Below are 27,565 nucleotides of genomic sequence, written 5' to 3'. Positions count from 1 at the left end.
GGGAGCAGGGGGGCGTCAGGCACTCTGGGCGGACAAGGGTCCGGTCCGGCTTAGCGTGCCCTGCCCCGGGGTGAGCAGAACAGGGCACGTGGGGCACAGTTTGCGCAGGCACTGGACAGAGGGTGTCGGAAAAGACTGAACTGTCCTGGCGCTTGGATCCAGGGTGCACCATGAGCACATCTCCAAATGCAGTCCAGACCTCAGGTCTGAAGACAACACCGGCCAGGGCAGGGGGGGGGGCAACACGCAGGCACAGGGTGAGCCAGGGACTGACGGGCGCCGTGCCCGCGGCCGACACAGAAAGCCCCCGTGCAGTCAGCCTGAGCTGCGGCCGCTGTGCCACAGCACGAGGTAAACGCGTCTATTATGGGGGGCGGGGGCGGGAAACAAAGCCTCAAAACGAGACAAGACAGCTCTTCTCTAAAACGATGGTGCTGATAATCAGAAGGGAAACAGCTTCCAAAGCAAAATGGTCTAAATCACAGTGCTACTAAGTTGCATTCAGTATCAATAAAATAAATATGCTAAATATTGGCAGAGTACCTGAAAGATGACATATTTATAAAGAAGTCACTTTATGCCTTTTGCTGTCTGGTCCCACACTGGTGACACAGGTCACAAAATTCTCGTGTTGAGACGCATTCACTTGCTGCTTGCCCGCATTCATCTTTCATGACATTGTTATTGAGGCGTATGTGCTAAACTAAGCTTGAGGGCACACGTGCAACCAACAGCCGCACACACAGCGGCTTCCCACTCAGATGTGCACAAGCAGTACTGAGTGGTAATGAAAATACAGACGGGGCTTCAGTTTTCCTCTAAACCCGAAGTTTCTGTTTTTAGGAGACCCTTTACCAACACCCTACAGATCTTCCGAGAGAGAAGAAAAGGAAACACTGCCTGGTTAAGGTTCTTACAGTCAGTCACCCAGGGGCCTGGGCGCGTCAGGCCCCACTGCGGCTTCAGGCTTTTCCTGTCAGCAAATAGGCTCACTTGTGTGACAGGCTCCCACGATGGGGTGAGAACCTAAGCGAGTACTCGTGCGATTCATGACTGATACTAGGACTGAGTAAATCTGCCTGACCGCGGTGCGGGACAAAGTTTCAGTTCATTTTGTTTTCAGAGAAGCAGACACCCTAATGATGTGGTAATGGGGACACTTCAGCAAGTTACCAGTAGCTACTTCAAAGGTTTTAAAAAGGATGCTGACAGTTAACGACTTCTGACGTTGAAGCAGTTCACCTGAAGTTGCGAGTCAGGTCCTGAGGCCAATGCCCAACTCCACGGTCTTCAGAGAAGGCCCAGCCCCCGGGAGCCGGGGCCCAGGGGCCCAGGCTCCTGCGACAACTGGACAAGCGCGCGACTCAGTCCCTGGTGAGGGGACGGCGCCTCCTTCGGGCTGTCAGTTTTACTTTATTTTGAAGAAGTACAAGAGAGCCAGCAACTTGGGGCAGGTAAGAAGGGAACCGTTCAGCCAGGTTTTATTTAGTTACGTCGCCTGTCTCACATGCTATCACCTCGGTGGGCACACGGAGCGGAGGAGGGACCCGAGGGGGACACGGCCACCGCTCCCCGCCCTCCATCTGTGCGCTGGAGATGAGCCCGGCCCACCGGTGCACAGCGTGCTGGGGTCTCGGACAAGCTTCCTCTCGCGTCTGTGGTTCAGTAGGGACTGACAGTTACAACTTAACGTCAGTTTTGAAGGTTTTAGAAGGAATTAAATGGAGAAGGTATTTGACAGGTCACTTGTGATTGATTTTTCAGGCCTACTTAATTATTTAAAATGACTATGGTTGGGTTTAAAATACAGAGGTGCAAATAAAAAATTCAAATGTGGAACAAAGATCTCTCTTTAGTTGTTAAAAAAAAAAAAGGACAAAACTAAGCACATAAAATTATATTACGAGTATCGGGGGAACTGCAACCATCATCAGAGATTACATTTTTTATATAGAAAAATAACGAACTTCTATATACACACATTGAATTAACGTGAAACAGAACTACAACCTTTTACATAACGGGATTTTTCTGCTACTAAAGACCATCTATCTGCTGCAAAATATATTTTGTGCGAAGATTAAAGACACTGTATTTCCAGAGAGTAGGAAAGGGAAGACGGCCATAAAGGCCCCACCATGAGGAGCCGAGGTTCTCCCCATACCCAGCCCACTGCCAGCAACGGGGGTGGTAACCACTGAGGACAGAAAAACAGACCTTTTTATCACTCTGAAATAGATGGTGCCAGCATGTCACTATTAAGAGGAGCACACATCTCACTCCTGACCCCTCAACGACACGCCCCAGAAAATCCTATTCTGTTCTCAACATGAACTTGGGCAGGGATGAGGGCGGTGCGGACGGAAGACTTAACAAAACAGAGAGAAACATACAAAAGGAATATATAAAACATGCATTCAGCCCAAATGAGGAGTGACTTCACGACACATTTTCTGAGAAGTTATGTTTACATATTTTAAAATCCTGTAAAAACCAGGTATATTGCAAGGGTTTAAAAACAAAGTCAGTGATGAAATGACGGTCAATTTTAACAGAGTTCATGCAATTATCTTAGTGGGAAAGCCACTGTCCCAAGTAACAAAATTTATGCCCCGTCACATGATTACATATTAGAATCATTTCTTAAAAGAAGTTACTTTGCACTTGGTGCTGACAGAGCTCTTGAGAAAGTGCTGTACAAATGGAAGGCTATAGAAATTTTTAAATGATAATTTTAAAATACCGTACAAAAAACGTGTAAACAAAAAGATGCTTTAGTGTTGCAGGGCGTTATAAAATCCGTCATAAGGATTAAGACAACAGATCATTTCTTGTGCATTTTATAAAATTGTTAGCATAATCCTATAAGTTCAAAGTTGCATTGTCAGCAGCAAAAGGTGCTGGGGGCGCGGCCGAACGCACAGGATGGGGAGTCCCCGCGGCCACTGCGTCTCTCCTGAAGGACCCGCCAGGCGTGCGGAAGGCCAGTCCCACCTGGGAGCTGCTCCAGCACTAAGACATTTATCCTCCTGTCATCCACCCTGGCAGAGAGGAAAACTGCTCTTAAAAGACTTTATAAACAGTACAAATTCAGGTAAAGCACTGAAAGTTAGGTATGATTTTTTTGGCACAAAGCACTTTTAAAATCTGAGCTCACTTTGCAAAATATATGTCTGGAATTTCTTATTAAAAATAAAGACAGAATGGTCAATGGTTCTATGAATGAATGAATGAGAGTCTACGTGTCCTTAAACACTACACTCCCCTCCAGCTCACTTCAGTACCAGGCGTCGGCGTGCGCACCCCACATTCTAGCGTCTACGGATATTGCACAAGGGACATCGCCAGAGTACACACGGACGCACTCTGGCAAGATCAGAGGGTTACCTTTCGGTAGCATTTTCTGTAAGTGTTCAGGTCCAATACCATTTCCCGAAAAGCGAGATGACCAATCTCAGAGAAAGAAGGCTCGCTGTCTTTCCTTGGCCCATAATATTAAAATCTGTACCAATGTATTTAGGCATTTCCTTTATGTTTTCCAGCATTTAAAATTCAGCAAAACCTGTTTCTGCTATTTCTTATAGCATTCCTTCAAAAACAGGAGAAGCTTCGTCTAATGTAAAAAAAAATTAAAATGAGTCCACAGGGCAGTAAGTTTTCCACCAAAGATCTTGCTCCATCCTGAAAAGCACTGCGGAACAATTAAGCCCGTCAACTTCCAGAGAGCCACTGAGTGCAAAGTCTGCTGCGAAATCGTGTCACATACCACGACAGCCGGATGTCCGTCTTGCCGCACAATGTAATTCAATCCTCTTTCTCCCTAAGATGTTTTAGGGTATGCTACAGCTGCTAAAAGGATTTCTGTTTTTCTTGGTCCTCTGTTTGTTGGGTCTAAGATTGATGACATCTCCACCATTAAGGGTGCTTGAATTCTGACCCAAGTGACTTCCACCAGATGCGCTAAAGACACCTGCGTAAATGGAGGGAAACACAGAGATCGACACTGATCCACCTCAGGGTACCTACTGTGCCCTGTGCGCCCAGCTTCTTAGTAACTCAGTAGTATTTGCAAGCATTCACACTTTAAGCTTTTGTTTTCATTTCACTTATTCTTAATGGCCAGCACACGTGGTTGGAAGTTCGCAGGGCACAGAAGGCGCGACAGTGAAGTCTCCCTTCCAGCCCACCACTGCCCCGCCGCTGTGTCAGTGCTCCTATGCATCCTCTCAAGAGAGCTGGCGCATCTGAGGGCAGATGTGCTTATGTATTCTCTCTTCCTCCCTTTGCTACCCAACCGGGGACATACTCCACGCGCTGTTCTGCAACTGTTCACTAACAACCTATTTTTGAAATTTGGATCTGAAAATACGATCATTTTAGTAACTTCACTTATTTAACTCCACATCATATAACTTCAAGGACCTGGCAATGCCCTGTAGTGAGGTCTGTTTTAGAGAAGTGAAGGCCGTAGTTTCAGCTGACAGACAGCTGAGAGCCTTCTGGAGAGTCCTCGAGGAACGCGCAGTTCTCTGACAGATGGGAAGGGAGCTCACTGTTGATGGAAGAGCCGCAGAAGCAAAGTGAGGAAGGTGGCCCCGAGGGGCCCAGGAGACGTGGGCCTACTGGGGGAACAGTAAATGGGGTGCACTGTGGGACAGTGGGGCCTGAGGCCACACAGCGAGGTGGACCAAACTGTTTTTACAAGCTAGGAGGAGAGACCCGCATGTGACGGGTTCCCCGGCGAGAATCTACCGCAGGGAGGGCCTTGCTCTGCGTCCTGGAAGGAGATGGGTGGGCCCAGGAGCCCAGATCAGAGAGCAGCTGGTCACGACTGCCCGTCGTTTCTCAGGGCGCTTGAGAACCATGTCTGCCAGGAGGAGCACATGCATTAAGAAGGGGAGAGTAAAGAAAAGGTAAAATAGGTCCAGAAAATGCTATGGGTGTATGTGTGTGTAGTGAGGGATGGGTTGCAGACAGGGGTCCTCAGGAGACCTCGCACAGGACCCTCAGGGCAGAGAGCAGGTGCGCACCTTCCCAGGAGCCGCGGCCACAGTGAGAGGCGGAGAGCTGAGTGATCCTCAGGGAACGCGGAACTCCACCCACACTGGTTAAACACCAGGGGTGGGTGATCAGCAAGGCGGCAGGAGAGGGGAAAGGTGTGGAAACAAGGGTTCAGAAGGACAGGCCTCTACAGAAAGTCCTCCCTGCTGTCAATGCATCGGATGGGCTTCGAAAATTCATCAAGTATCTTTTAACTCAATATACCTTTTAATAAGAGACTTGATACTCCTAAGTTCAATAATCACTGTTCTAACACTTTCCAGTCGAGCACACCGCACTAAAAACAAAAAACGGCAAGCATGACACTAACGAACAGAAAGGAAGTCTCCCAGGTGGACGCGGGGCTAAGACTCCCCAGGTACTTACCAATCTTGTTCCTACTTGAATGCACCGACTCTGGACCCTCAGCTATCTGTTGTTTAAGTTTTTGAAGGTATTTTTCTGCCAAATATTTAAAAACTAGAATGAAAGCAAAAACAAAAACCTTACCAAGTCAGTACAATTTATGCACGTAAAATCTGTTATTTCACATCACTTACTACAATATTTACACTTACTAAACAAATTTAAAATTAAATTACAAGTATATAATCTAGCTGAAAAAATTCAACTTCTGAAACTTACCTGAGTGATACTGAAGTACAGTGATGGTACTAGTAAGTGCCCAGCGGCACTTCATCAGCAAAGAAAGAAAATGCTACTCATTGTCACAGGCTCTTTAGTTCTCAGAACTCGAAAAGTGATTAGTACTCAGCAAAACTAAATGACTCAGCCTTAAAAAGATGTCACCTTCTCTAGGTGAAAAGTACTACTCAGAGGGCACGGGAGCAACCGTCGGGCTGCAGCCTAATAAAATGAGCAGCCATCCTGGAACGAGAAAACGAGCCACCATCTTCCCCTAACCCCACTGTCTTAACCTAGGAAGTGTCACTAACAAGTTAAGGTCACTGGAACTGCCTAGCAGGGCGCCCACTCCTGTGGGTCCCAGGACAATGCAGCGATCTTAGGAGGCACGCATCAGGAGCACGCACGCACGAGCACTCACATATGTCCAGCTGTAATTTTAAAGACAAAAAACAAAACGAGTCTGCCAGGGTTTTGCTGCAGAGTAACAACTATTCAAAGACATCAGTGCATAATTAAGGACTAACCCAAAGCAGCATCCAGCCTTTAAATTTTACTTAATGATCCATGACAAGAAAATTCTATTCTCGTTACCAGTATGATTTCCAAATTAAAAAAAGGCACAAGAAGAGCAGAGCGACTTCCTGTGTCGAGGCTTAAGCAGGCGCTTTACCCTCGCTCACGTGCAGGTCCTCCTTCACCGACGTCCTGTAGAACCTCAGCTTCAGCTTCTTCGCCAGGGCCTCAGCCTCCTCACTGCGCAGCAATTTTAAAAATGCATATAAAGCTACTTTCTAATACATTTATTTTAAAAAGTCACTTTTATTACATCTACTGAATACAGCTTGGGGCGGGGGTCAGACCTGCCAGACCAGTCGAAAGCTACGTTCTTGGGGCTTGAACGGGATTTCCGGTTTTCACTACTCTGGGGGACAAACACCAGCCACCACACTGTAACTGTAAAGACACTTTTCTATAAACTCACTAAACTCCAGCCTTAAAACGGTTAAGTATCATTTTTCTTTATTTAATACTTTAATTTTCTCTCTTCTGCTTTTAGAAACACTTGAATTTAACCCTGCTCTGGAAGTCTTACTGCATTTACTTACTTTACTCTTACTGGCTGTGAAACTACTTTGTTGCTGAAGTCAGTACACTGGTGTGTCTACAAGCGTGGACTCCTAATTTTACTTTCATCGTGACTCCTGCTTCCCTGAAATGGTCCCCCAAATCCTACCACACCCCCCCCAACCACCCTGGAACCACACTGGTCTGTGTGATGAGCACACTCGGAAGTGGTGGGTGTGACTTCCGAGACTCCGTCATAAGAGACAGAGTGGTTTCTGCCTTGGCCTTGGCCGTGGCCTCTCCTGGATCACATGCTGTGATGGGGAGGCCCGCGAGGCTGGGAGCTGAGGCCTCCTGCCCACCGCCACGTGAGGGAGACCTCCCCGCACGTACCCTCCAGCCCCAGCAACGTCTTGACAGCAACCTCGGGAAAAACTCAACCAGAACCATCAGCCAAGCCCTCCCCAATTCCTGACCCACAAAAACTGGGAAATAATAAATGTGCTATTTTAACCCACTAGGTTTTGGGCTGATTTGTTATGCAGCAATAGATGGCTAATACAAGAACATGTTAAAAAAAAAATAAGGTAAAAACCAAGCCAAGATCTTCAAAGCCAGCAAAATGTTAATAATGCAATAAGCAAATACTTATAGACAAATTATCTGGACGCTAAACTCTGTTCACAAATTTGAGCATAATTGTTCTGAACATACAAAACAATATGAATCCAAGCTGCTTACCAGTTTAAACTCATCAACATACTTATCCTAGATATCAGAAGATCTAAGGACGTTTTTCTTAACATTCACCCTGTCTAGATTTGACCTCACGTGAAGACCTGATTTGTGCTGCAGGGACCTAAGGCTGGAATTCTCACAGGGCCTTCAAAATGATTCCTTTAATTCTCCTTACTTATGGTTCAGTATGAACTTTTTTTAACCCAAATCAATCACAGAGACTAGCTCACAGAACTTTTAAGTATAAGGCAGTCTTTTCAGAAACGTTCCTAAATTTTGTTAAGTCTATGCAAAAATTAAAACAGGTTTTAACTATGCAGAACTACCACTGCCCCCTCAAGAGCAGACCCCTTACTTACTTCTTTATACAAGAGTCATCCAGGAGGTCAATCTTGTTTTGCACAAGGACGGTTGGGATGTCTCCAACTTCAGCCACCACCTTCTCTCTCCAGCTGGAGATTGCTTCGAAAGAGTCCCTGTCTGTGGTGGAAAAGACAAGCACGCAAGCCTGGGCTCCTGTGAGGTCACAGAATAGAAATGTTACTTGTGTTAACAAGACAGTCCTCCGTAGGGTGAGGGGAACTTTCATGTATTCAAAACAATCTTTATGTAAATAAATATTGAACTTATCTTTGTAGCCCTGCTTATTTTTTAACATATAAACTCCATTTTCTAATTCAAAGAACCAATTTTTACCAAGAACAGTGACTTTCAAATTTGTACAAGCGTCACAGCTATACTGATTCTTTGTGGAACCACAAAATGCTGATGTTTCATGACATTACAAGGGCCAGAGAGAAGAGAAAGGAGGCATGAATGACCGGCTGCTACCTGCTTCTTCCCGGTAACAGCTGTCTTTGCTTTTTTTTTTTTTTTGGTGGGGGGAGGTAATTAGGTTTATTTATTTATTCTTGGAGGAGGTACTGGGGATTGAACCCAGGACCTCATGCATGCCAAGCATGCATTCTACCACTTGAGCTATACCCTCCCCATTGTCATTTGCTTCTTAGTTTCTTCTAACACTGATTAAAGAAAAATCTATGAGAAAAAAATAATTTTCTCATTCTATTTACTTTTTTAAAAAAATCTGTACTATTTTATTCTCGTAGAGTACCAGTGATGCTAAGGAAGGTACTTTCAGAACCAGTGCCGGGGGCAGGATATAGCTCAGGTGGCAGAGGTGTGCTTGGCATGCTTGAAGTCCTGGGTTCAATCCCCAGTACCTCCTCTAAAGATAATGATAATAATTAAATAAATAAACATAATCACCACGCCCCACCCTGCTCCCTGAAAAAGAACTAGTGCCAACTTGCAGACACAGTAAATAATCTTATAGTCACCCGGGGGAAGAGATAAATTTGGCAGTTTGATGTGCAAATGAAAACCACTACATATAAAAAGATAAAAAGCAAATTTCTTCTGTACAGCACAGGGAACTACATTCAATATCTTGTAATACCTTTAATGAAAAAGAATATGAAAATGAACCTATGTATGGATATGCACGACTGCGACATGCTGCTGTATGCCAGAAACTGACTCTACTTCAGTTAAATAAAAAAGCACCAGTGACAAGAGAAAAATATTTACATTTAACCAAGAGAAAAGAAGTTCAGGTTTTCACCCTGTTCGACTGCATAATACCCATGCTACACTGACTGACGATATTTTAACCATCAACTATCACATTAAGCTGATAATATCTAAGATTAAAAATAAGCAGCAACCTTCTGGGAGAGGGTTTCATAAATGATCAGCAGTTGAATCAGGCAGCGTGGACAGAAGCAGGTGACAAGAGAAACCCGTCCTGGAGGCAAGAGGATTTCTCACTGTTACTCCTGACTTTCAGACCCCTCAGGTCCAAGAGTTTCCTACTAAGAATCCAGACACACACACCAGGGCCACCTAAGACACTCTAGGGCCAGGAAAGCTCCGTTCACCACATGAGGGAATAGGGGAGAAAGCCAAAGAACAACTAATGAAGGAGAAGACCAGCAGTTCCCAATTACTGTAAAAGCAGAGGATTCTGGAAAAGTCCTTCCTGCTTTAGAACAGGATTTAAACCAACACAATAAATTAATTACCCACAGCTCAGCTCAGGGGTGGGGCCCAGGCAGATTAAGAGGCACACTCTGAGACTTTCTCAGAATTTAAGGAGAAATAAAACTGGAGCCATCACACTACAATACTGAAAAGTAAATCCATATTTACTTGAACTCTAATATTGCTTAAACTATAAGCAAAACATTATTTAATCATGCTTTAAGAAACTCTTCTTTACTATAAAACTCTGTCAACCTCAAACCTAGCATTTTATATCCAGTCAACTGCCATTTAAATTTGAGGGTCTAATAGGGTATTTCCAGGTATACAAGGTCTCAGACACAAACCAAAAAACTCTTAGAGAAGCACATTAAAACAACAACAAAAACGAAGCAAGTGGTACCAGAGATACACGTACCAAGAATGATTAACTAAGAAAAGCACACTGCTGTTTAAAAAATCAAGACAGAAAGGATAAAAGAAAAAGTACGTTCATAAAACCCAAAATCATTTAGTGGGGTACTTCGTGGAGAGAGACCAAAGGAACGGGGAAGTGCCCGGGGAAGAGGAGGACTGACCAGGGTCCAGTTAAGCCCTCAAGGGACGGGAACAAGGTGCGCTCGGCCTGCATGGTCCCAGCAGCCCTGGAGGACAGGCCTGTTTCCAGGACCCCACCCTCCGGCAGCTGCTGCAGGGGGTCTACTTTCCTGCCTGGGCTGCCTCTGGTGCTTCAGGAGGGCCCTGATTTAGTGCATCCCTAAGGAGATGCGACGCCTGGTTGGGAGGGGGATGAAAACCTCGGCCTCACTGCGGTCACCGGGAGGCGGTCTCTGGGCTTCCTCACGGAGATGGACCCCAACTGCCCATATTAATAACTGGCTCATGAACACAGCCTATGGGTCCTGGTCTGGGATCACCTCCCAAATAAACCCCGCCCCCGACCATCTGTTGAGGGGAGGGGACACCCAGACAGTGTGTTACATCAAAGGCAATCACTCAAAGAACAAAAAGAATGCGTGACTATTAAACCGCTGGAGAAAAGGAGATTTATAAAACCTGCCCTAAAATGACAGAAGAAAGTCATACAAGAGAATCAGTGGTACACACATCTCTGAGGAAGGGCGGTTCACCTGCTACTCAGTCTTTACGCTGCATACTGCAACCACCTCGTCTTACCAAACCCAAATATACTGCCAAAATGAAAAACAAGCAACAAAACAAACAACTTGGATTACTTTCACAGTCATGATAATTCTGACAAATGCTGGACAACTACTTGTTTTAAATTCCTCTAACTGAATGCTATCCATCCATCCAGATAAAACTGTGATGCATTATAGTTCTTTTATGTTTAGGAAAACCCTAAAAAAAAAACCCCAATGCTTTTCTATTATATTCTAAAATAAGTTAAAAAAAAGACCCTTTTTACAAAACTTTGACTGAGGTATCAATAAAACAGACGACAAATACCAGATTCCAAAATGTGTGCGAATTAAATTTGCGGAATTTATAAAGAAAATGCCTAGAAACCCATTACACAACTCTGAAACTCCCTCAAGCTTTTCATGAATTTTTTCTAAGAACTGAGAAAAAGGAGTAGGACCACGAGCTTGCCTCCCCTCACTACAGCAAAACCACAACTGACTGCTAGACAAGCATTTGGAAAAAAGACTGGGGCCTAGCAAAAAATATCTTTAACTGGACACATAAAGAGGGGACCACAGCAGGACAGCAGGAGAGGCGTGCTCTCTATATAATCGGGCCTCATACCCCCGGGGTGGATGATCTACAAGCTGAAGAATAAAGCCACAGAGGCCCTCCCACAGGAGTGAGAGTTCTGAGCCCCACGTCAGGCTCCCCAGCCTGAGGTTCAGGCAGTGGGGGAAGGAGACCTCAGGACGTCTGGTTTTGAAGGCCAGCGGGACTTAACTCCAGGAGCCCCAAGGGACTGGGGAAACAAAGACACTTGTTCAAGTTAGGAAGAGCACACAGAATCATGTGTGCTGGGTTCAAGGGCAGAGGCAGTGATTTCACAGAACCTGGGTCAGACCTGCCTGCTGATTTTGGAAGGTATTCTGGGGACATAGCAGGTGGCTGCGGCTCACCCAGGGGACATAAAAGCTGGTGGTGGACATTCCAAGAGTGTTCATCTACAAGACCTTTCCTGGAGGCTGACTTCTTACTTGGGTCCTCAGCACCAAGACCCAGCCCCAACCAACAGCCTGTAGGGAAGCCTCAGGCCAAACAGCACACTGGGTGAGAACACAGCCCTACCCACCACTGGTCCAGGACCAAACTCCACCCAGCAGTGGGCAGGCATCACTCCTCCAGCCAGGAAATCTGCATAAGCCTCCAGTTCAGCCTCACCCATCAGGGGGCAGATACCAGCGGTAAGGAAACAACAATCCCATAGCCTATGGAAGGAATCCACAAACACAGGCCAGACTCTACCAGGGACCAGCTGCACCCTGGCCCTTGGGTGACAAGAGAGGAGTGTACTTCTGGGACACACAGGACATCACTCACTGAGGGCCACCTCTCCAGGGTCAAGAAATATAACTGACCTACCTAAAAATACAAATAGAAAGATCAACAATATAAGCATCAGAGGAGTATCTCCCAGGCCAAGGCACAAGATAAAATCCCAGAAAAAGTAAGTGATGAGGAGACAGGCAATCTCTGAGAAAGAGTTTAAAGTTATGATGGTGAATCACGATGTTCAGAGAACAGGGGAGGAGTATAGTTGCAGAGGGTGAGGTTTTTAGCAAAGAGTTAGAAAATATAAAGAACACCCAAACAGCATTGAAGAATACAATCACTGAAATGAAAAGTACACTAGAAGGAACCAAAAATAGAATAAATGAGGCAGAAGAACAGATCAGTGAGCTAGAAGCCAGATTAATGGAAATCAGTACCACAGAAGAGAAAAAAGAAGAAGAAATGAGGACAGTTTAAGAGAACTCTGGGACAACATGAAGTGCACTAGGAAATTAAAGAGGACTTAAAAAAAATGGAAAGATCCCATACTACTGGAACAATCAGTATCGTTAAGATGGCCATACTGCCCAAGGCACTCTACAGATTTAATGCAATCCATATCAAATTACCCAGGACATTTTTCACAGAACTAGAACAAACAATCCTAAAAGTTACATAGAATCACAAAAGACCCAGAACTGCCAAAGCAATATTGAAGAAAAAAGAGCGAAGCTGGAGGAATAACCCTCCCAGACTTCAGAAAATACTATAGAGCTACAATAATCAAAACAGCATGGTACTGGCATAAAAACAGACATGGATCAATGGAACAGAACAGAGAGCCCAGAAATAAACCCATAGACCTATGGTCAATTAACCTTTGACAAAGGATGCAAGAATATACAATGGAGAAAAGACAGTCTCTTCAGCAAGTGGTGTTGGGAAAATGGGATAACAGCATGTAAATCAATGAAGTTGGAACACTCCCTCACTCCATACACAAAAATAAACTCAAAATGGCTTAAAGACTTAAATATAAGACAAGGTATGATGAATCTTAGGAAAAAAACAGGCAAAACATTCTCCGACATAAATCTTAGCAATGTTCTCCTTGGGCAGTCTACCGAAAAAAATAAACAAATGGGACCTAATTAAACTTATAAGCTTTTGCACAGCAAAGGAAACTATAAGCAAAACAAAAAGACAACCTACAGAATGGGAGAAAATATTTGCAAATGATGCAACTGACAAAGGCCTAATTTCCAGAATATATAAACAGCTCATAGAATTTAACAACAACAAAAAACAAACAACCCTATCAAAAAATGGGCAGAAGACCTAAACAAGCAATTCTCCAATGAAGACATACAAATGGCCAATAGGCACATGAAAAAATGCTCAATGTCACTAATTATCAGAGAAATGCAAATCAAAACTACAATGAGGTATCACCTCACAACAGTCAGAATGGTCATCATTTAAAAGTCCATGAACAATAAATGCTGGAAAGGGTGTGTAGAAAAGGGAACCCTCCTACACTGTTGGTGGGAACACAGTTTGGTGCAGCCATTATAGAAAACAGTATGGAGATTCCTCAAAAAACTAAAAACAGACCTACCATATGATCCGGCAATCTCACTTCTGGGTAGACATCTGAAGGGAACTCTAATTCGAAAAGACACATGCACCCCAATGTTCACAGCAGCACTATTTCCAATAGCCAAGACATGGAAACAACCTAAATGTCCATCGACAGATGACTGGATAAAGAAGCTTTGATATATTTATACAATGGAATACTACTCAGCCACAAAAAAGAATAATATAATGCCATTGGCAGCAACATGGATGGATCTAAAGATCATCATTCTAAGTGAAGTCAGCCAGAAAGAGAAAGAAAAATACCATTATGATATCACTTATATGTGGAATCTAAAAGACAAATGAACTTATTTACAAAACAGAAACAGTCTCACAGACATTGAAAATGGACTTATGGTTACCAGAGGGGGAAGGAGGTGGAAAGGGATAAATTGGGAGTTTGAGATTTGCAGATAATAACTACCATATATAAAATAGATGAACACAAATTATACCGTATAGCACAGGGAACTATATTCAATATCTTATAGTAACCTATGATGAAAAATATGAAAACAAAAATAAATAAATAAACCTAATTACCCCCTCCAAAAGAAAACTGCAAACACATGAAGGCTAAACAATATGCCACTAAACCACCAATGGATCACTGAAGATATCAAAGACGAAATAAAAAGATACTTTGAGACAAATGAAAACATAAACACAATGACCCAAAATCTCTGGGATGCAGCCAAAGCTAAGAGGGAAGTTTATAGCAATACAAGTTTACCTCAGGAAACAAGAAAAATCTCAAACAACTTAACCTTACACCTAAAGCAACTAGAGAAAGAAGAACAAACAAAACCCAAAGTTAGCAGAAGGAAAGAAATCATAAAGATTAGAGCAGAAATAAAAGAAATAGAGACTAAAACAATAGAAAAAATCAATGAAACTAAAAGCTGGTTCTCTGAAAAGAGAAACAAAATTGATAAACTTTTAGTCAGATTCATCAAGAAAAAAAGGGAGAATCCCCAAATTAATAAGATCAGAAGTGAAAAAGGAGAAGTCACAACATCCAACACACAGAAATACAAGGGATCATAAGAGGCTACTATGAGCAACTATATGCCAACAAAAAGAACAACACAGAAGAAACAGACAGTTTCTTAGAATAGTACAATTTGCCAAGACTGAATCAGGAAGAAACAGAAAATACGAAGAGACCAATTACCAGTACTGATATTGAATCAGTAATTTAAAAACTCCCAAAAAACCAAAGTCCAGGACCAGATGGTCTCACAGGTGAATTCTACCAAACACATTTAAAGAAGAGTTAACACCTATCCTTCTGAAACTATTCAAAAAGTTGCAGAGGAAGGAACACTTATGAACTCATTATATGAGGCCACCGTCACCCTGATACCAAAACCAGGCAAAGATATCACAAAAAAAAGAAAATTACAGGCCAATATCACTTATGAATACAGATGCAAAAATCCTCAAAATCCTAGCAAATTGACTCCAACAATACATTAAAAGGATCATACACCACGATCAAGTGGGATTTATCCCAGCGATGCAAGGGTTTTTCAAGATCCTCAAATTAATCAGTGATACACCATATTAACAAATTGAAGAATAAAAACCATGTGATCATCTGAATAGATGCAGAAAAAGCTTTTGATAAAATTCAACATCCATTTGATAAAAACTCTCCAGAAGGTGGGCACAGAGGGAACATATCTCAACATAATAAAGGCCATATATGACAAACCCACAGCTAACATCATACTTAATGGTGAAAAGCTGAAAGCATTTCCTCTAAAATCAGGAACAAGACAAGGATACCCACTCTCACCACTTTTATTCAACAGGTTTGGAAGTCCTAGCCACAGCAATCAGAGAACAAAAACAAACAATGGGAATCCACTCCCCTCACAGACCACAAGGACTGACCTGCACAAACCCCGGGCAGGAGAGGTTTAATGCCAAATTACATTTGGAGTGTTGACTGCCGCCCCAGGACTGGCTGTTCGAATGCCAAATTGAGATTATGTTCGTGACTGGAAATCACTGAGCTGGTTGAGGAAAATTGCTTCAGAGTGACCAGAACAGACGGGAGCTGAAGGTACCATCAAGAAAGGACCTCCCCTCCTTCTACTGCCTAATAAAACATAAAGGGGTGGGGAGGCCCACACACAGAAGCTGCACTTTGGGACCTTCATGAGCTGTGCCTGTTCGACGCACCAACCACCTCTTCATTCGACATGGGCCCTACACTGCTCCCAGTCGCTTCGTCCCTGGACCTCCAGCTCTGCGTCGGTACCAGCCATCTTCAGGAGAGTTAATGCTTTCATTTCTCTGCTATTGATATTCTGCTGACATTCAAAGGCAGTTGTGTTTCCTGTTCATATAATTCACAAAGACCTTTATTTTCCTACTGTTCTATCTTCTTTCAGCGCTACCTACCCTGAGAATCGCACCACGGAAAGTTCCCCATCATCACAGACAGCGGTACGCCACCCACAAATGGGTCCTTGCTAATAGTTAACAGACTACCACTTACCCACACGTCAGAAATACAGAGATCTGAATAAATTTGTTGTCAGCGATAGGATCACCAACAGCAAGTATTTATTCCCAATTAATAACATCATTCCCAAAAGGTGACTATATTTTAATGCAATTCAGAAACTACCCACCACAACACATAAGGTGCAGAGGGTGACTGTCCTCCATCACTGGAACAGCTTACAAGACAGTCTGGTCTCTAGGCTGGTTCTGAGAACCAGCAGCACCCAGGTCACCCGGGAGGTCAGAGAAATGCAGAATTTCAGAGCCATGCACAGATCTACTAAATTAAGTCTGCATTTTTAACAAGCTCCCAGAGGATTCATGTGCACATTAAAGTTTAAGAAACACTGCTCTGGAGAATACCAGCAAAGGCCAATCAGAAATGCAAGGCTTTAAAAATACTATTGTAGATATTACTGTGGATTTAAATGCTATCCCTTTCCCTTTTTGACACTCTATATAATCTAAAGCACACAAATTATTCAATGAACCAATCTATCCCAGATTCCAAGCTCAGATAATTTCAAAACAAACCTGAGACCTGCATAGTCTAATTCGGTTGTTCCCTAATTCTTGCATTTTATAATTATAATTATTACTGAAGTATAGATATAATTATAATTTATAAATAGCTTATTTTCCAGAGCTATTTTATTTCTAAAAATTTTGTTTTGTGAAAGTTATTTTGTTAAAAAAAGTCTTCTTCCGCTTATGCGCATAATCTCACATAACAGGCCTCAAGGCTATAAGCTCGCTTCCATACACCACTGGTCAGGAGCATGTTTTCCCACATAACCAAGTCACAGTAAAAAAAAACTATAACAAAAGTCCATTTTATGCTGTATATAACTTTCTGTGCTAAGTGTGGTTCCTACTGCCTAGGGTGGGCTTTCTCAAGAGTTTAAGAGTCATCTGGGATCCGAAAGGCCTCCTAATATGATCTGCGCTCTGTTCTACCCTATTTACAAGGACGTCACCTTTCAACATGTCTCACTATACAATTAAGCCAGCACTCTAAGAATACAATGATAACTTTAAGCAATGGTCTTTATATAATAGGTCTTTTAAATGAACTATAATAACTTTTATAATTTTTATGCATCTTGAGTAATACATTTCTAGGACATAAATCAGTATGTCATAATTTTATAAGAGACACACTAAATCCTTATCTTAATTCATTCTTCCCACCCTTATCTTTTCCTCCTAGCCTTTATTTACATTTAACTACATCATCATCTGATCTGTATCTGCAGATATTACCTGGTTGTCTAGCTGCCATCCAGTTCTCCCCTCTCCCTGAGAACACCTCTCCCCCATTGTACCCTATGGTTTAGGCCAATAACCCTACCCTCCACTCGGGGGAGGCCCCAGTGCACCAAGCCAATTAGGGTAATCACACTCCTCTAACTACTTACTGTAATCTGGTCAAGGGTGGTCTAATCAGATAAAAGCTCAGGACTTTAGATCCACCTTTGTGGGAAGTAACTCTGTGTCCCCAAGGAAGTGAACAAAGCACATGGCTTCCACTGTTGGTGGTGGCGATCTTGCAACCAAGAGGAAGATCAGCAGGAGGAGGAACCCCACGTGGGGAGGATGGCAAGCCCACAGGATCAGGGAGGTTACAGTCAGAACAAACCACGCCTGAAAGCCACTCTGCTCGCACTAGCAAGTCAACAAACAGTGAGTCAGTTTGAAACTGCTTTTCTGCTGTCAGCAACCAAGAGCATCAAGATAGAACCCAAAGGAAAGCACAGAAGCGTGTTCAATGTGCCGCTTCTCAATTCACGTAACATCACACCGTCTGTCCCCTAATTGGTAAGCAAGGGAGAAGAGCTGGCACCTAAGACTCATCTCAGCACCCCATTCTCTGTGCCCCTTTGACACAGTTGGCTAAAAAGGTTACATTTTAAGAAAAGCTTTTAACAGATCTATTTATACATATACGATTGTTTTGAGTTAGAACATTAAGTACAGGAGCATCAAAGCTCTTTGAAGTCTTTTAGTCCAAATGAAACAAAGTGGAAAGAAATTTAAACATCACCCACAGCAAATTAAGACGTAAATACTAATAATTATGGGCTCTCTTTTTAGTTTCTGGCAAAACAAACATATGAAAGAGAAACAGTATGATCTGTGCATGCCTAACAAGTCAAACAAGAAGTATGCAACCGACTGGATGAGCCAAGTTAAAAAAAATTAAGATAGTAATGTTGAACAGTCTTATGGCAAAGATTGGAGAAAGCACTCATACCTCAACTACAGCGGAAAATAAAATATTTTTAGCTACCTGGTCTTCTTTAAATTAGGGACCCAAATAATTTACTGAATTGTACAGTTCTCATGCTTTCTCCATTTTATTTATATTCAAATCAAATCATTTTTCACATTTGACCAGTTTTCTTTTTCTTTAAGTCAAACTTTATTTTGATTTGCCTTTTTTTAAGTCAAACTTTGAGATAACTGTAGACTCAGTTTTGCCTTTTTAAGTTACAGACACAGAAAAACTTAAAAATAACCATATTAGTTGAAAAGGAATACTGCCATATCAAATTGTTAAAAGCTTAAAAAGAAATAAGCCAACTCACTTTTTCCCTCCCCCACACAACCCCCATATATTTCATGCTGAGAATTTAGAGGCAAAGCCAGGTACATAAAAAGAGGAATTTCACCCCAGTTTAGGGTCTCCAGTCCTATCATCGTGGTCTTCCTGATTCTCTCAACTCCCAGAGCCCTGAAAAGGCTCGGTCCCCGCACTTGAACTTGACATAGCCAAATTCTACCCTGTCTGCAGGGGCTTCACTTCTCCTTATGTTAATTTCCGCTCACTTCCCTGGAATCCGAGAAGGCACTCCCCTGGGTCTGCCGTACTAGGTCCGGGAGGGCCCACGTGAGTCCCCTGATGCTAACACAGACAAACGGGCTACAATACAAAGTATATGTTTACCACTCGGCAAGATCTTTAGAAGAATAATGGCATGGGGGATCTAAAAAATGGTTTGGAATTAAACATTCTTTAAGGGCAACCCTTGTGCAGAAGCCAAAAAAGCAAAGGTCTTTGTTCAGCCAAAAGAACATGTTGGAACAGACTACAAATGCCCACGATACCTCGGTAGTAGGCCTTCGTTATGGCATCAAATTCCTCCTGACCCGCCGTATCCCACAGCATCAGCCTGATGTCTTCATCGTTAACTCTGAAATGAGATGAATTAACTTCACATGACAAGGAAGGGTCTTTATTTGTCAAATCTTGAGGCATTAAAACTACATTGTTGGTTTCACCCTGAAAAAAATCTGAGTGCTTTTCAACGCTGATACCTTGACCGACAGTGAGAGTTACAGGTGAGACACTCCCTAAAGCTATAGTTTTACATGATTGGGATTTTCCTGCCGTGTTTCTTCCTTCCATAGCCACAGACAGTGGTGGCTGAGACCAGGATCCCAGGGCTCCACACCTGCGGATTCAACCAACGGCAGACAGAGAATATTTGGGAAAAAAAATTCTAGAAGTTTCCAAAAAGCAAAACTTGAATTTGCCCCATGCCCCATGACTATTCACATAGTATGTATGTATGTATGTACGTATGTATGTATATATATATATATAAAACTGAATTGCTTTGTTGTACACCTGAAACTAACATTGTAAACTGACTACACTTCAATAAAAAATAAGAATTTTTTTAAAATGGGGAAATCACGAACAATGAGGGTCAACTGTATACTTAAAATATTAATTTGGTTCACATAACAAGTACAAAAAATAAACATCATCATGACCTAAAATGAATCCTCTTAAAATATCTAAGAAAGGAAACAATAAAAAAAATTTTTAAAAAGAGAGTAGTAAAATACAGATTGGAAATTCAACAATCTTGAAAGCAATGAACGCAATCTTTGATGCTAATGCCTGGGATAGTTATGTCAGATTTATTTAATGTTATTCATTTCTCTGTAATACATTTTAGTTTGCCTCCTACAATTTAAAATATCCTTAGAAGTTCTCAGGACCAGACGACAAAAAGTATTACTTTGATGTGTTTTAGAATTCAATTGATTTCCTTTTCATAGGAGTACATAATCCTCTCAGATTTGTTTTCTCTTATTTCTTTAAAGTAAAAACAAATTATTAATTCTCTAAGTTCTATATAGTCTTGCCTGGTTTTAAAAGAGAAGAGCCATTCTAAACAAACAGATCCCATAACATAAGAGATGAAAACTATTCTGAGGTAGGTAACTTTCCTTCCAAATAAAATAGTGGACAGAAATCACAGTACAATCAAGCATCAGTGTTTAAGAAGCGCCCAAGGTGCCACCAATAAATATAAAACAGATACAAGACAGAAAAAGAGAAGGGGGAGAGGAGTAGGAAAAAAAGAAGAAAAGATGAGACAGGAAGGGAAGAGATGGGGGAGGAGGGAGGAAGAAGGGTGAAGGTACACAAAGGGATGTGAAAACTACTGCCGCTGGAAAATCAGGTGCAATTATACACGATTCTGATGACACTTTTGGTCACCGCTCACAAATCAAAACTGAGAGGATAAAATGGCCAAGTACATACTGGATTTGTCGCTCCAAAAAATCAACTCCAATGGTTTTCTTGTAGTCTTTTGTAAAAATGCCTTTGCAATACCGCTGAATCATACTTGATTTTCCAACCGCTCCATTCCCTACGACCACCACCTTGATGGCCACTTCCATATCTTCCTCCAACATGCTTGGAATGGAAGAGGTTTCTGTACCAACTTTAATTCCAGATGATCAGATCTTCTCTCTTAAATCTGTGGTTTAAAATGAAATGATTTTTCATGACATAAAAATTATTAAAAAATCAAATAAGCTATGATTGTTTTATCAAGAAGTAATTATATTGCATTGCAAGAATTTATTTCCATGAGGGAGACCCATTCCTCACCCTGTTCAGATAATGTAAAGTCTTTGGAAAGAGGGACAATTTACTTTTGAATCCTTATCAACAGCATAGTGAACCGAGATTACATAGTTCTACCTTTCACAGAGACTACGGGCATCAGAGTCAAGGCCTGATTTGAAGTTGTCATTTACCAGTTCTGTGCTCTTCGTGAAGTTACTGTTTAACCTTTAAGCTTCAGTCTCCTGAGGATACTTACCTCAAAGGACTGCTGATCAATGATACAGATAAAGCACTTAGCACAGTGAAAGTTGAACATTCAAAAAATGGTAGTTTTATATACCATGATAAATCCTCCACAGGTAGTTACCACCAAAATGGCAGCAAATACAAAATCTAAGGAAATGGCTTTTCATCCTCACAGATAATAATTAACATCCCTAGAAAAGCAGCCTCAAGAAGGGTTTTGTATAACACCACACAACCACGTGACACCACTGGGCTCTTGGTTACAGTGCCTTAGTGTCAGGTTGCAAAGAATCCTCTACAATCTTATACCACCCACTTTTTCTTCAGTTTCAGACTAGTTATAGTTACTCATAGAATGAAAGTAATAGAATGTGTACTGTTTGCAACTTAGACTGAAAAGAACAGAAAGCCAATATCTTCATACTTCTTAAAATTACTAGTTCAGTTCCTGCCTACTTAGCTATTATATTCCAACAACCATAACTGAAAATCCATTTATACAACCACTACACAAAACATGCTGAAATGTGAAGAATGTTCCTTTCTTTGTCCCTAATGGAGTCTTAGTAATTGTCCCTAGTACTTCACAAACTTGCATGATTATAAGAATCACCTAGGAGCACTTGTTAAAGAATAGTTTCTAGGTCTCCACTTCAGAAAGAATTAAATGATTACACAGAGAGACACTCAAAAATACTGCAATAAAACAAAATGAAATTCTAAAAATATTAAACTATTAGAATCTAATCAATGTTTATAGAACTGTCCACACAACAGCAGAAGATACTTCAAGCACCCACTGAACATATACCAAGACAGAACACTTTATGCCATTAAAGAAACCTCAAAAAGCTTAAAATAATGGGGCCACCATGAAATCAAACTAGAAATCAGTAACAGAGAGATAACAGGAAAATCTCCAAACATTTGGAAATTAAACACACAGAAGTCTCATCAACCCACGGGCCAAAGAAGAAGCTCAAGAGAAATTTTAAAAATAATTGAATTGAATGAAAATAAAAATACAATATGTCAAAATGTGTGGGACATACCTAATGTACAGCTGAGAGGGAAAATTTACACACTAAATGCTTACCTTAGAACAGAAGAAAAGTCTCAGATCAATAATCTAAGCTCCCACCTCAAGAAGCTAGAAAAAGAGCAAAGGAAACCCAAAGCAAGCAAAAGGATGGAAATAATAAAAAAGCAGAAATCAATGAGATTGAAACAATAGTTTAAAAAAATTGAATTCATAATATAAAAACTCAAAAGGAAACCTACAGGCTCAGGTGATTTCACTGGAGAATTCTACCAAACTTTTCAAGAATGATACACAATCTCTCCCAGAATACAGAAGAGGAAACATTCCTTAACTTTGGAAAACCAGCGTTATCTTGATACAGGCACCATACAAAGACAGTACAGAAAAGAAAACTAGACATACATCTCCTCAGGAACACAGATGCAAAAATCCTCCACAAAATATTAATAAACTGAACCCAGCAATACATAAAAAAATCACATCGCCATATCTACTGATGCAGAGGGACTATTTAACACAATTCAACATCCATTTGTGAGAAAAATTCTCAGCAAACTAGAAACTAAAGAAGGTTTTTTCAACCTGATAAAGGGCATCTATTAAAAAAAAAAAACCTACAGCTAACACCATACTTTTGCTTTTTACCGCTTAGATTGAGACCAAAGTAGGATGTCCACTCTCACTACTCCTACGTATCATACACTAAATCCTAGGCAGGCAACAGGCAACAAAAATACATAAAATACTTACAAATTAGAGAAAAGACTGTCTCTATTCACAGATGACATGACTGTGTAGAAAACTCCAAGGAGTCAAACAATCCTGTGACTAAAAAGTGAATTTAGCAAGGGCACAGGATACAAGAACAACACAGAACACTCCACTGTATTTCTAATATGCCAATAATGTACAATTTGAAACAAAAAAAACTTTAAATGACAATTATAATAACAGTTCCAAAAAAAAAATACTTTCTTGGTATAAATCTAACACAACATGTATAGGATCTGTATGCTGAAAACTACAAAACACTAATGAAACAAAGACCGAAATATATGGAAAGATTCATCATGCACATAGATTGGAAGATTCAGTAAGGTAAAAACAGCAATTATCCTCAAATTGATCTATGGTTTAACAGAACTTCAAAGTACCAGCAGGACATTTTGCAGTTAGAGACAACCCGTTTCTAAACTTCATATGGAAAGGCAAAAGAACTAGCACAGCTAAAACAATTTTGAAAAAGAACAAAATTGGAGGAAATCATACTACCCAATTCTAAGACACTATAAAGTTACATTAATCAAGAATGTGTGATACTGGCATAGAGAAAGATACATAAATCAATGGAACAGAACACAGGGCCTGAAAATAGACCCACACAAATAAAGCCAATTGATTTTTGACAAAGGTGCATAAACTATTAAATGGAGAAAAGACAGGTTTTGTTTGGTGATAGAACAACTGGATATTCATATGCAAAAAAGTTATCTTTCACTTAAACCTCACACCTTGTACAAATAACTCAAAATGGATCTTGGATCTAAATGTAAAACTATTATTTTTTGTAGATGAAAATCTTCTTGATCTGGGATTAGGCAAAGTTCTTAGACATGATCCCAAAATATGTACAAAAGGAAAAATGGATAAATTACATTTCATCAAAATTAAAAACATTTGCTTTGTGAAAGACAGTTAAAACAATGACAGCTATAGACTGCAAGAAAAATATTTGCAAAACATGTCGAACAAATAACTTGTATCGAGAACACACACAGAATCATCAAAACTCAACATAAGAAAGCAAACAATCTAACTTAAAAATAGGCAAAACTCTCGGCCAGATAACCCACCCAAGATTATACATACTAAGTAAGCAGATGAAAAGATACTCAACATCTTCAGCCATTAGTTAAAGACACATTCAGACTGTGAGACATCACTACATGCTTATTAGAACAGCTAAATTTAAAAACAGGACAATACCAAGTGCTAGAGAGAAGGTGGAGCAACCGGAACTCCGACGTTGCTAGTGAGAATGAAAAATGATACAGCCACTCCGGAAATCAGTGTGACAATTTCTTATAACGTTAAAGGTACTTTATATGACCCTATAATCCTACTCTAAGCAACACCCTAGAGAAAGGAAAACTTTTTTAAACACAAAAAAACCTGTATACGAAATGCTCATAGCAGCTATAGTCATAATCACCAAAAGCTGGAAACAATCCCAATGTCCTTCAGTGTGTGGATGTGTAAACAAACTGTGGCATATCCACCCAACGGACTACTACTCAGCATTAAAAAAGAATAAACTGTTGATCCAACAACTGGGAGGAATCTCAAAGGCATTATACTGAGTGAAAGAACGTTAACATGTTGTATGATCCCATTTGTATGACCTTCTGGAAAAGAGCAGTAATTGCCAGCGGTAAGGGGAAGGATATAAAAGCACAGAACAAGTTTTTTGGAGATAGAACGGTTCTGTATTCTGATTGTTATGGTGGTTACATGAATCTAAAATTCACTGAACTGCACACCGCCTAACAAGTCAATTCTACCATATAATGTTAAAAATAAACTTTAGAGAAAAAATAAATGCAATCAGATTTTTAACACAGGCAGCCTGACTCCTGTGATTATCAGCCACGGCTCGAGACCTAAAGAACTATACCAAAATAATTCAGTTCTTAGAAAATAGGCATAATTCCGAGGTCAACCATTTAAAATCCTGACACTAATACATAAGCGCTCTTTTCCCCAAATTTTAATTTTAAAAGATTTTGCCAACCAACAGCAGTCCAATAACTTAGGAAACTATGAGCTAACTCCCCCAGCAAAAGGGTGGGTTTTTCATCACAGACTGTACTTCAATGCAGGTGTGGCGATATTTATGAAAATACTGAAAAACTTCTTAGGTTCAATGAAGTTATCTAGAAGAAGTCAGGCATTCTAGAAAACCTACAGAAGCAAACAGCCCTTTTCAGACTCTACTGCCACTCCACGAGACCGTGAGAGTGAAGTTACTGCTCTCAGGTTCCAGCGCCTGGGAGCTGCCGGCGGCTCCGGGATCCCGGAGTAAAGTGATGCTGCGGCCGCCGGTGTCAAGGAGACCGCGCACTCAGGCTCATTCATATTCCGGCAGAATCCGAGCAAAACTCCGGGAAGGGTGGGGCCGCGGGCGGGGAGGGGGCCCACGGCCGAGGAGGGGTCGGGGAGCCGGGGTGGAGCTTGGGCCCTTTCCCCGCCAACCCTAACCCGGCACCTAACTCCCGGTCCCCGCCGCCCCGCGCTCCTTCCCGCCCAGAGCCCACGCCCCGGGAGCCGGGGGCCCGGGGAGGGGAGGGGGCGCCGGGCAGGCTGCCGCCCACCGCCCGCCGCCCGCCGCCGGAACCCGGCCCCGCGCTGGAGGCGGGCGCGCCGCAGCCGGGCCGGGGGATGGGAGCCCGGCCTGGTGGCCCCCGCTGAGCCCTGCCTAGCCGCCGGGCGGGCGCCTCCCGGGCCGCGGGGACCGGCGGGCCCGCCCCCGGGGCGAGGGCGCCGAGTGCGGCCGGCCGCCCCGCTGCGAGCCGCTACTCACCGGCCGCGCCGCCCGGCGCGACGGCTCCTCCTGGTCGCGGCGCAACCGCTCCTCCTGGTCGCGGCGCAACCGCCGCCGCCGCCCGGCGCGCCAGCTCCCCAGCTCCCCGGCGGGGCCTCCGACCGCCTCGCGCCCTCTTTTCTCGCTCTTTTCCGAACGACTCGGATTTTTTCATCAACTTTGCCGGCAGCCAGGGGTCGGGACGAGCGGCTCGGCAGCAGCCCCGCCGGGGAGGGTCGGGCGCGGGAGACTCGACTCCCCTCAGCGGCAGCCGCGCCGCGCTCGGAGCATGCGCCGGGCTTGCTGTGCGCACGCGCCGCGCCGACCGGCCCCGCCCCGCCCGCTCCGCCCGCTCTGGCTGGGCGGGCGGGGGGCGCGCCGCGTTCCTGGTGGGGCACCTGGGGACCCCTGGTGCGTCCGGAGCCGGCGGGAGAGGACGTGACCGGAGAAGGTCTGCTAAGTTTCGCCTGCACGGTGACCAGAATTCCAGATGCTCAGAGGACGTGCCGGCCTTGGGCGCACACCTAATGTTCCTGACCGCAGGACATCCGAGTGGCGGAGTGAGCAAAACTGTGGAGCAAAGTCGAAAACGCCCTCAGTCCGCACCCGGGGGCTGGACAAAGCGGATGTGTGGGATGGTTAATAATTCAGAGAACCAAACTGAAAACGAAAAGCTCGTCCCCAAAGCAACCTAAACTTTACTGCAGTTGTTTTAATTTTTAAAATAGAATAGAAGGGTAGGGGGTGGGGAGAAAAATACCAAGTGTTGGGAGGATGTGGAGTAACTGAATTCTCCTCTCCTGCTGCAGGAATGAAAACTGCAGCAACTCTTTTAAAAGGCTATTTGGCACTGTATTAAAGAGGCATACCGTATGATCCAGCAGCTCCACATCTTAGTGTACAGCCCAGGGAAATGCGTTACTAGGATATTCACAGCTGCATTTGTTTTAATAACCCCAAAGACCACCAACAATAGAATAAGTTCATAAATTCACAGTGTTCGTATAATGGAGTACTACTCAGCAGTGGGAAGAGTGGTCTGAAACTACAGGGATGGGTGAACAAAGCTCAGCATAAAACGTCAAGACACGAAAGTGCATATAAATAGTCCACTTCTATAAAGGGCAAAAGCAGGAAAAATCTGCTAAAAGTTAGGATAATGGTTCCCTTGGTGGGGTAGTGAATGAGAGGGGGCTTCCAAGGTGCTGGTGAGGCTGTGTCTGTTGATCTTGGTGCTAGTTATACACGTATCCATTCGTGAAAATTCACCAAACAGTACTCTGATGCACATTTTTCTGTATGTGAATTATACTTTATATGCAGTATTTTTTTAATTTTTAAATTTAGAAAAACATTTACTTATATGTTCAATGTAGTTTTGTAAATATAAACATAGTGATTATTTGTAAGAAATTTAATGTCACATAGCCAACTTATCACTAAGATTTGGCTGGTATTGTCTCTCAAACTTGAGTAATGTCCTGACCCCCTTTAAAAGGAAAAGACCCCGGTTAAGAAATAGACAAATGATTTGAATAGACATTTCTCCGAAGAAAATATACAATAATTAACATGAAAAGAGGCTTAATATCACTAATCATTAGGGAAATGCAAATCAAAACCACAATGAGATGCCACTCCACACCCATTAGGA

General features: G+C 42.5%; 1 protein-coding gene across 2 annotated transcripts; it reads right to left on the bottom strand.

Annotated features, from left to right (window-relative positions):
• Positions 1–1,882: 1,882 nt before the first annotated feature.
• RAB23 (RAB23, member RAS oncogene family) lies at positions 1,883–26,050 on the bottom strand. 2 transcript variants are annotated; one of them, XM_072944749.1, is made up of 7 exons: positions 25,912–26,050; positions 20,732–20,951; positions 19,279–19,364; positions 7,851–8,007; positions 6,359–6,441; positions 5,428–5,520; positions 1,883–3,970 (listed from the first exon to the last, which is right to left on the bottom strand). In XM_072944749.1, the coding sequence occupies exons 2-7, from the start codon at positions 20,884–20,886 to the stop codon at positions 3,831–3,833; spliced, it is 714 nt and encodes a 237-aa protein (XP_072800850.1). In that variant the 5' UTR covers positions 20,887–20,951; positions 25,912–26,050; the 3' UTR covers positions 1,883–3,830. The 2 variants fall into 2 exon arrangements, with proteins under 2 accessions (XP_072800850.1, XP_072800851.1); XM_072944750.1 differs by lacking the exon at positions 25,912–26,050 and adding an exon at positions 25,297–25,389.
• Between the last annotated feature and the right edge of the window lie 1,515 nt (positions 26,051–27,565).

This window comes from Vicugna pacos, chromosome 20 (genome assembly GCF_048564905.1).
Source record: "Vicugna pacos chromosome 20, VicPac4, whole genome shotgun sequence".
Taxonomy (NCBI): Eukaryota; Metazoa; Chordata; class Mammalia; order Artiodactyla; family Camelidae; genus Vicugna; species Vicugna pacos.
The sequence above is the reverse complement of the archived record's forward strand: the minus strand, read 5'-3'. Positions and strand labels throughout refer to the sequence as shown.

Bases quoted from the DNA above. Each gene is read 5' to 3' on its own strand.
- RAB23 (XM_072944749.1), bottom strand. From the start codon at position 20,886: ATGTTGGAGGAAGATATGGAAGTGGCCATCAAGGTGGTGGTCGTAGGG. The intron at 19,365-20,731 runs GTATGTACTTGG...ATCTCATTTCAG, and splicing joins TTTTTGGAGCGACAAATCCA to AGTTAACGATGAAGACATCA. The intron at 8,008-19,278 runs GTATCGTGGGCA...GTGACCTCACAG, and splicing joins AACGAAGGCCTACTACCGAG to GAGCCCAGGCTTGCGTGCTT.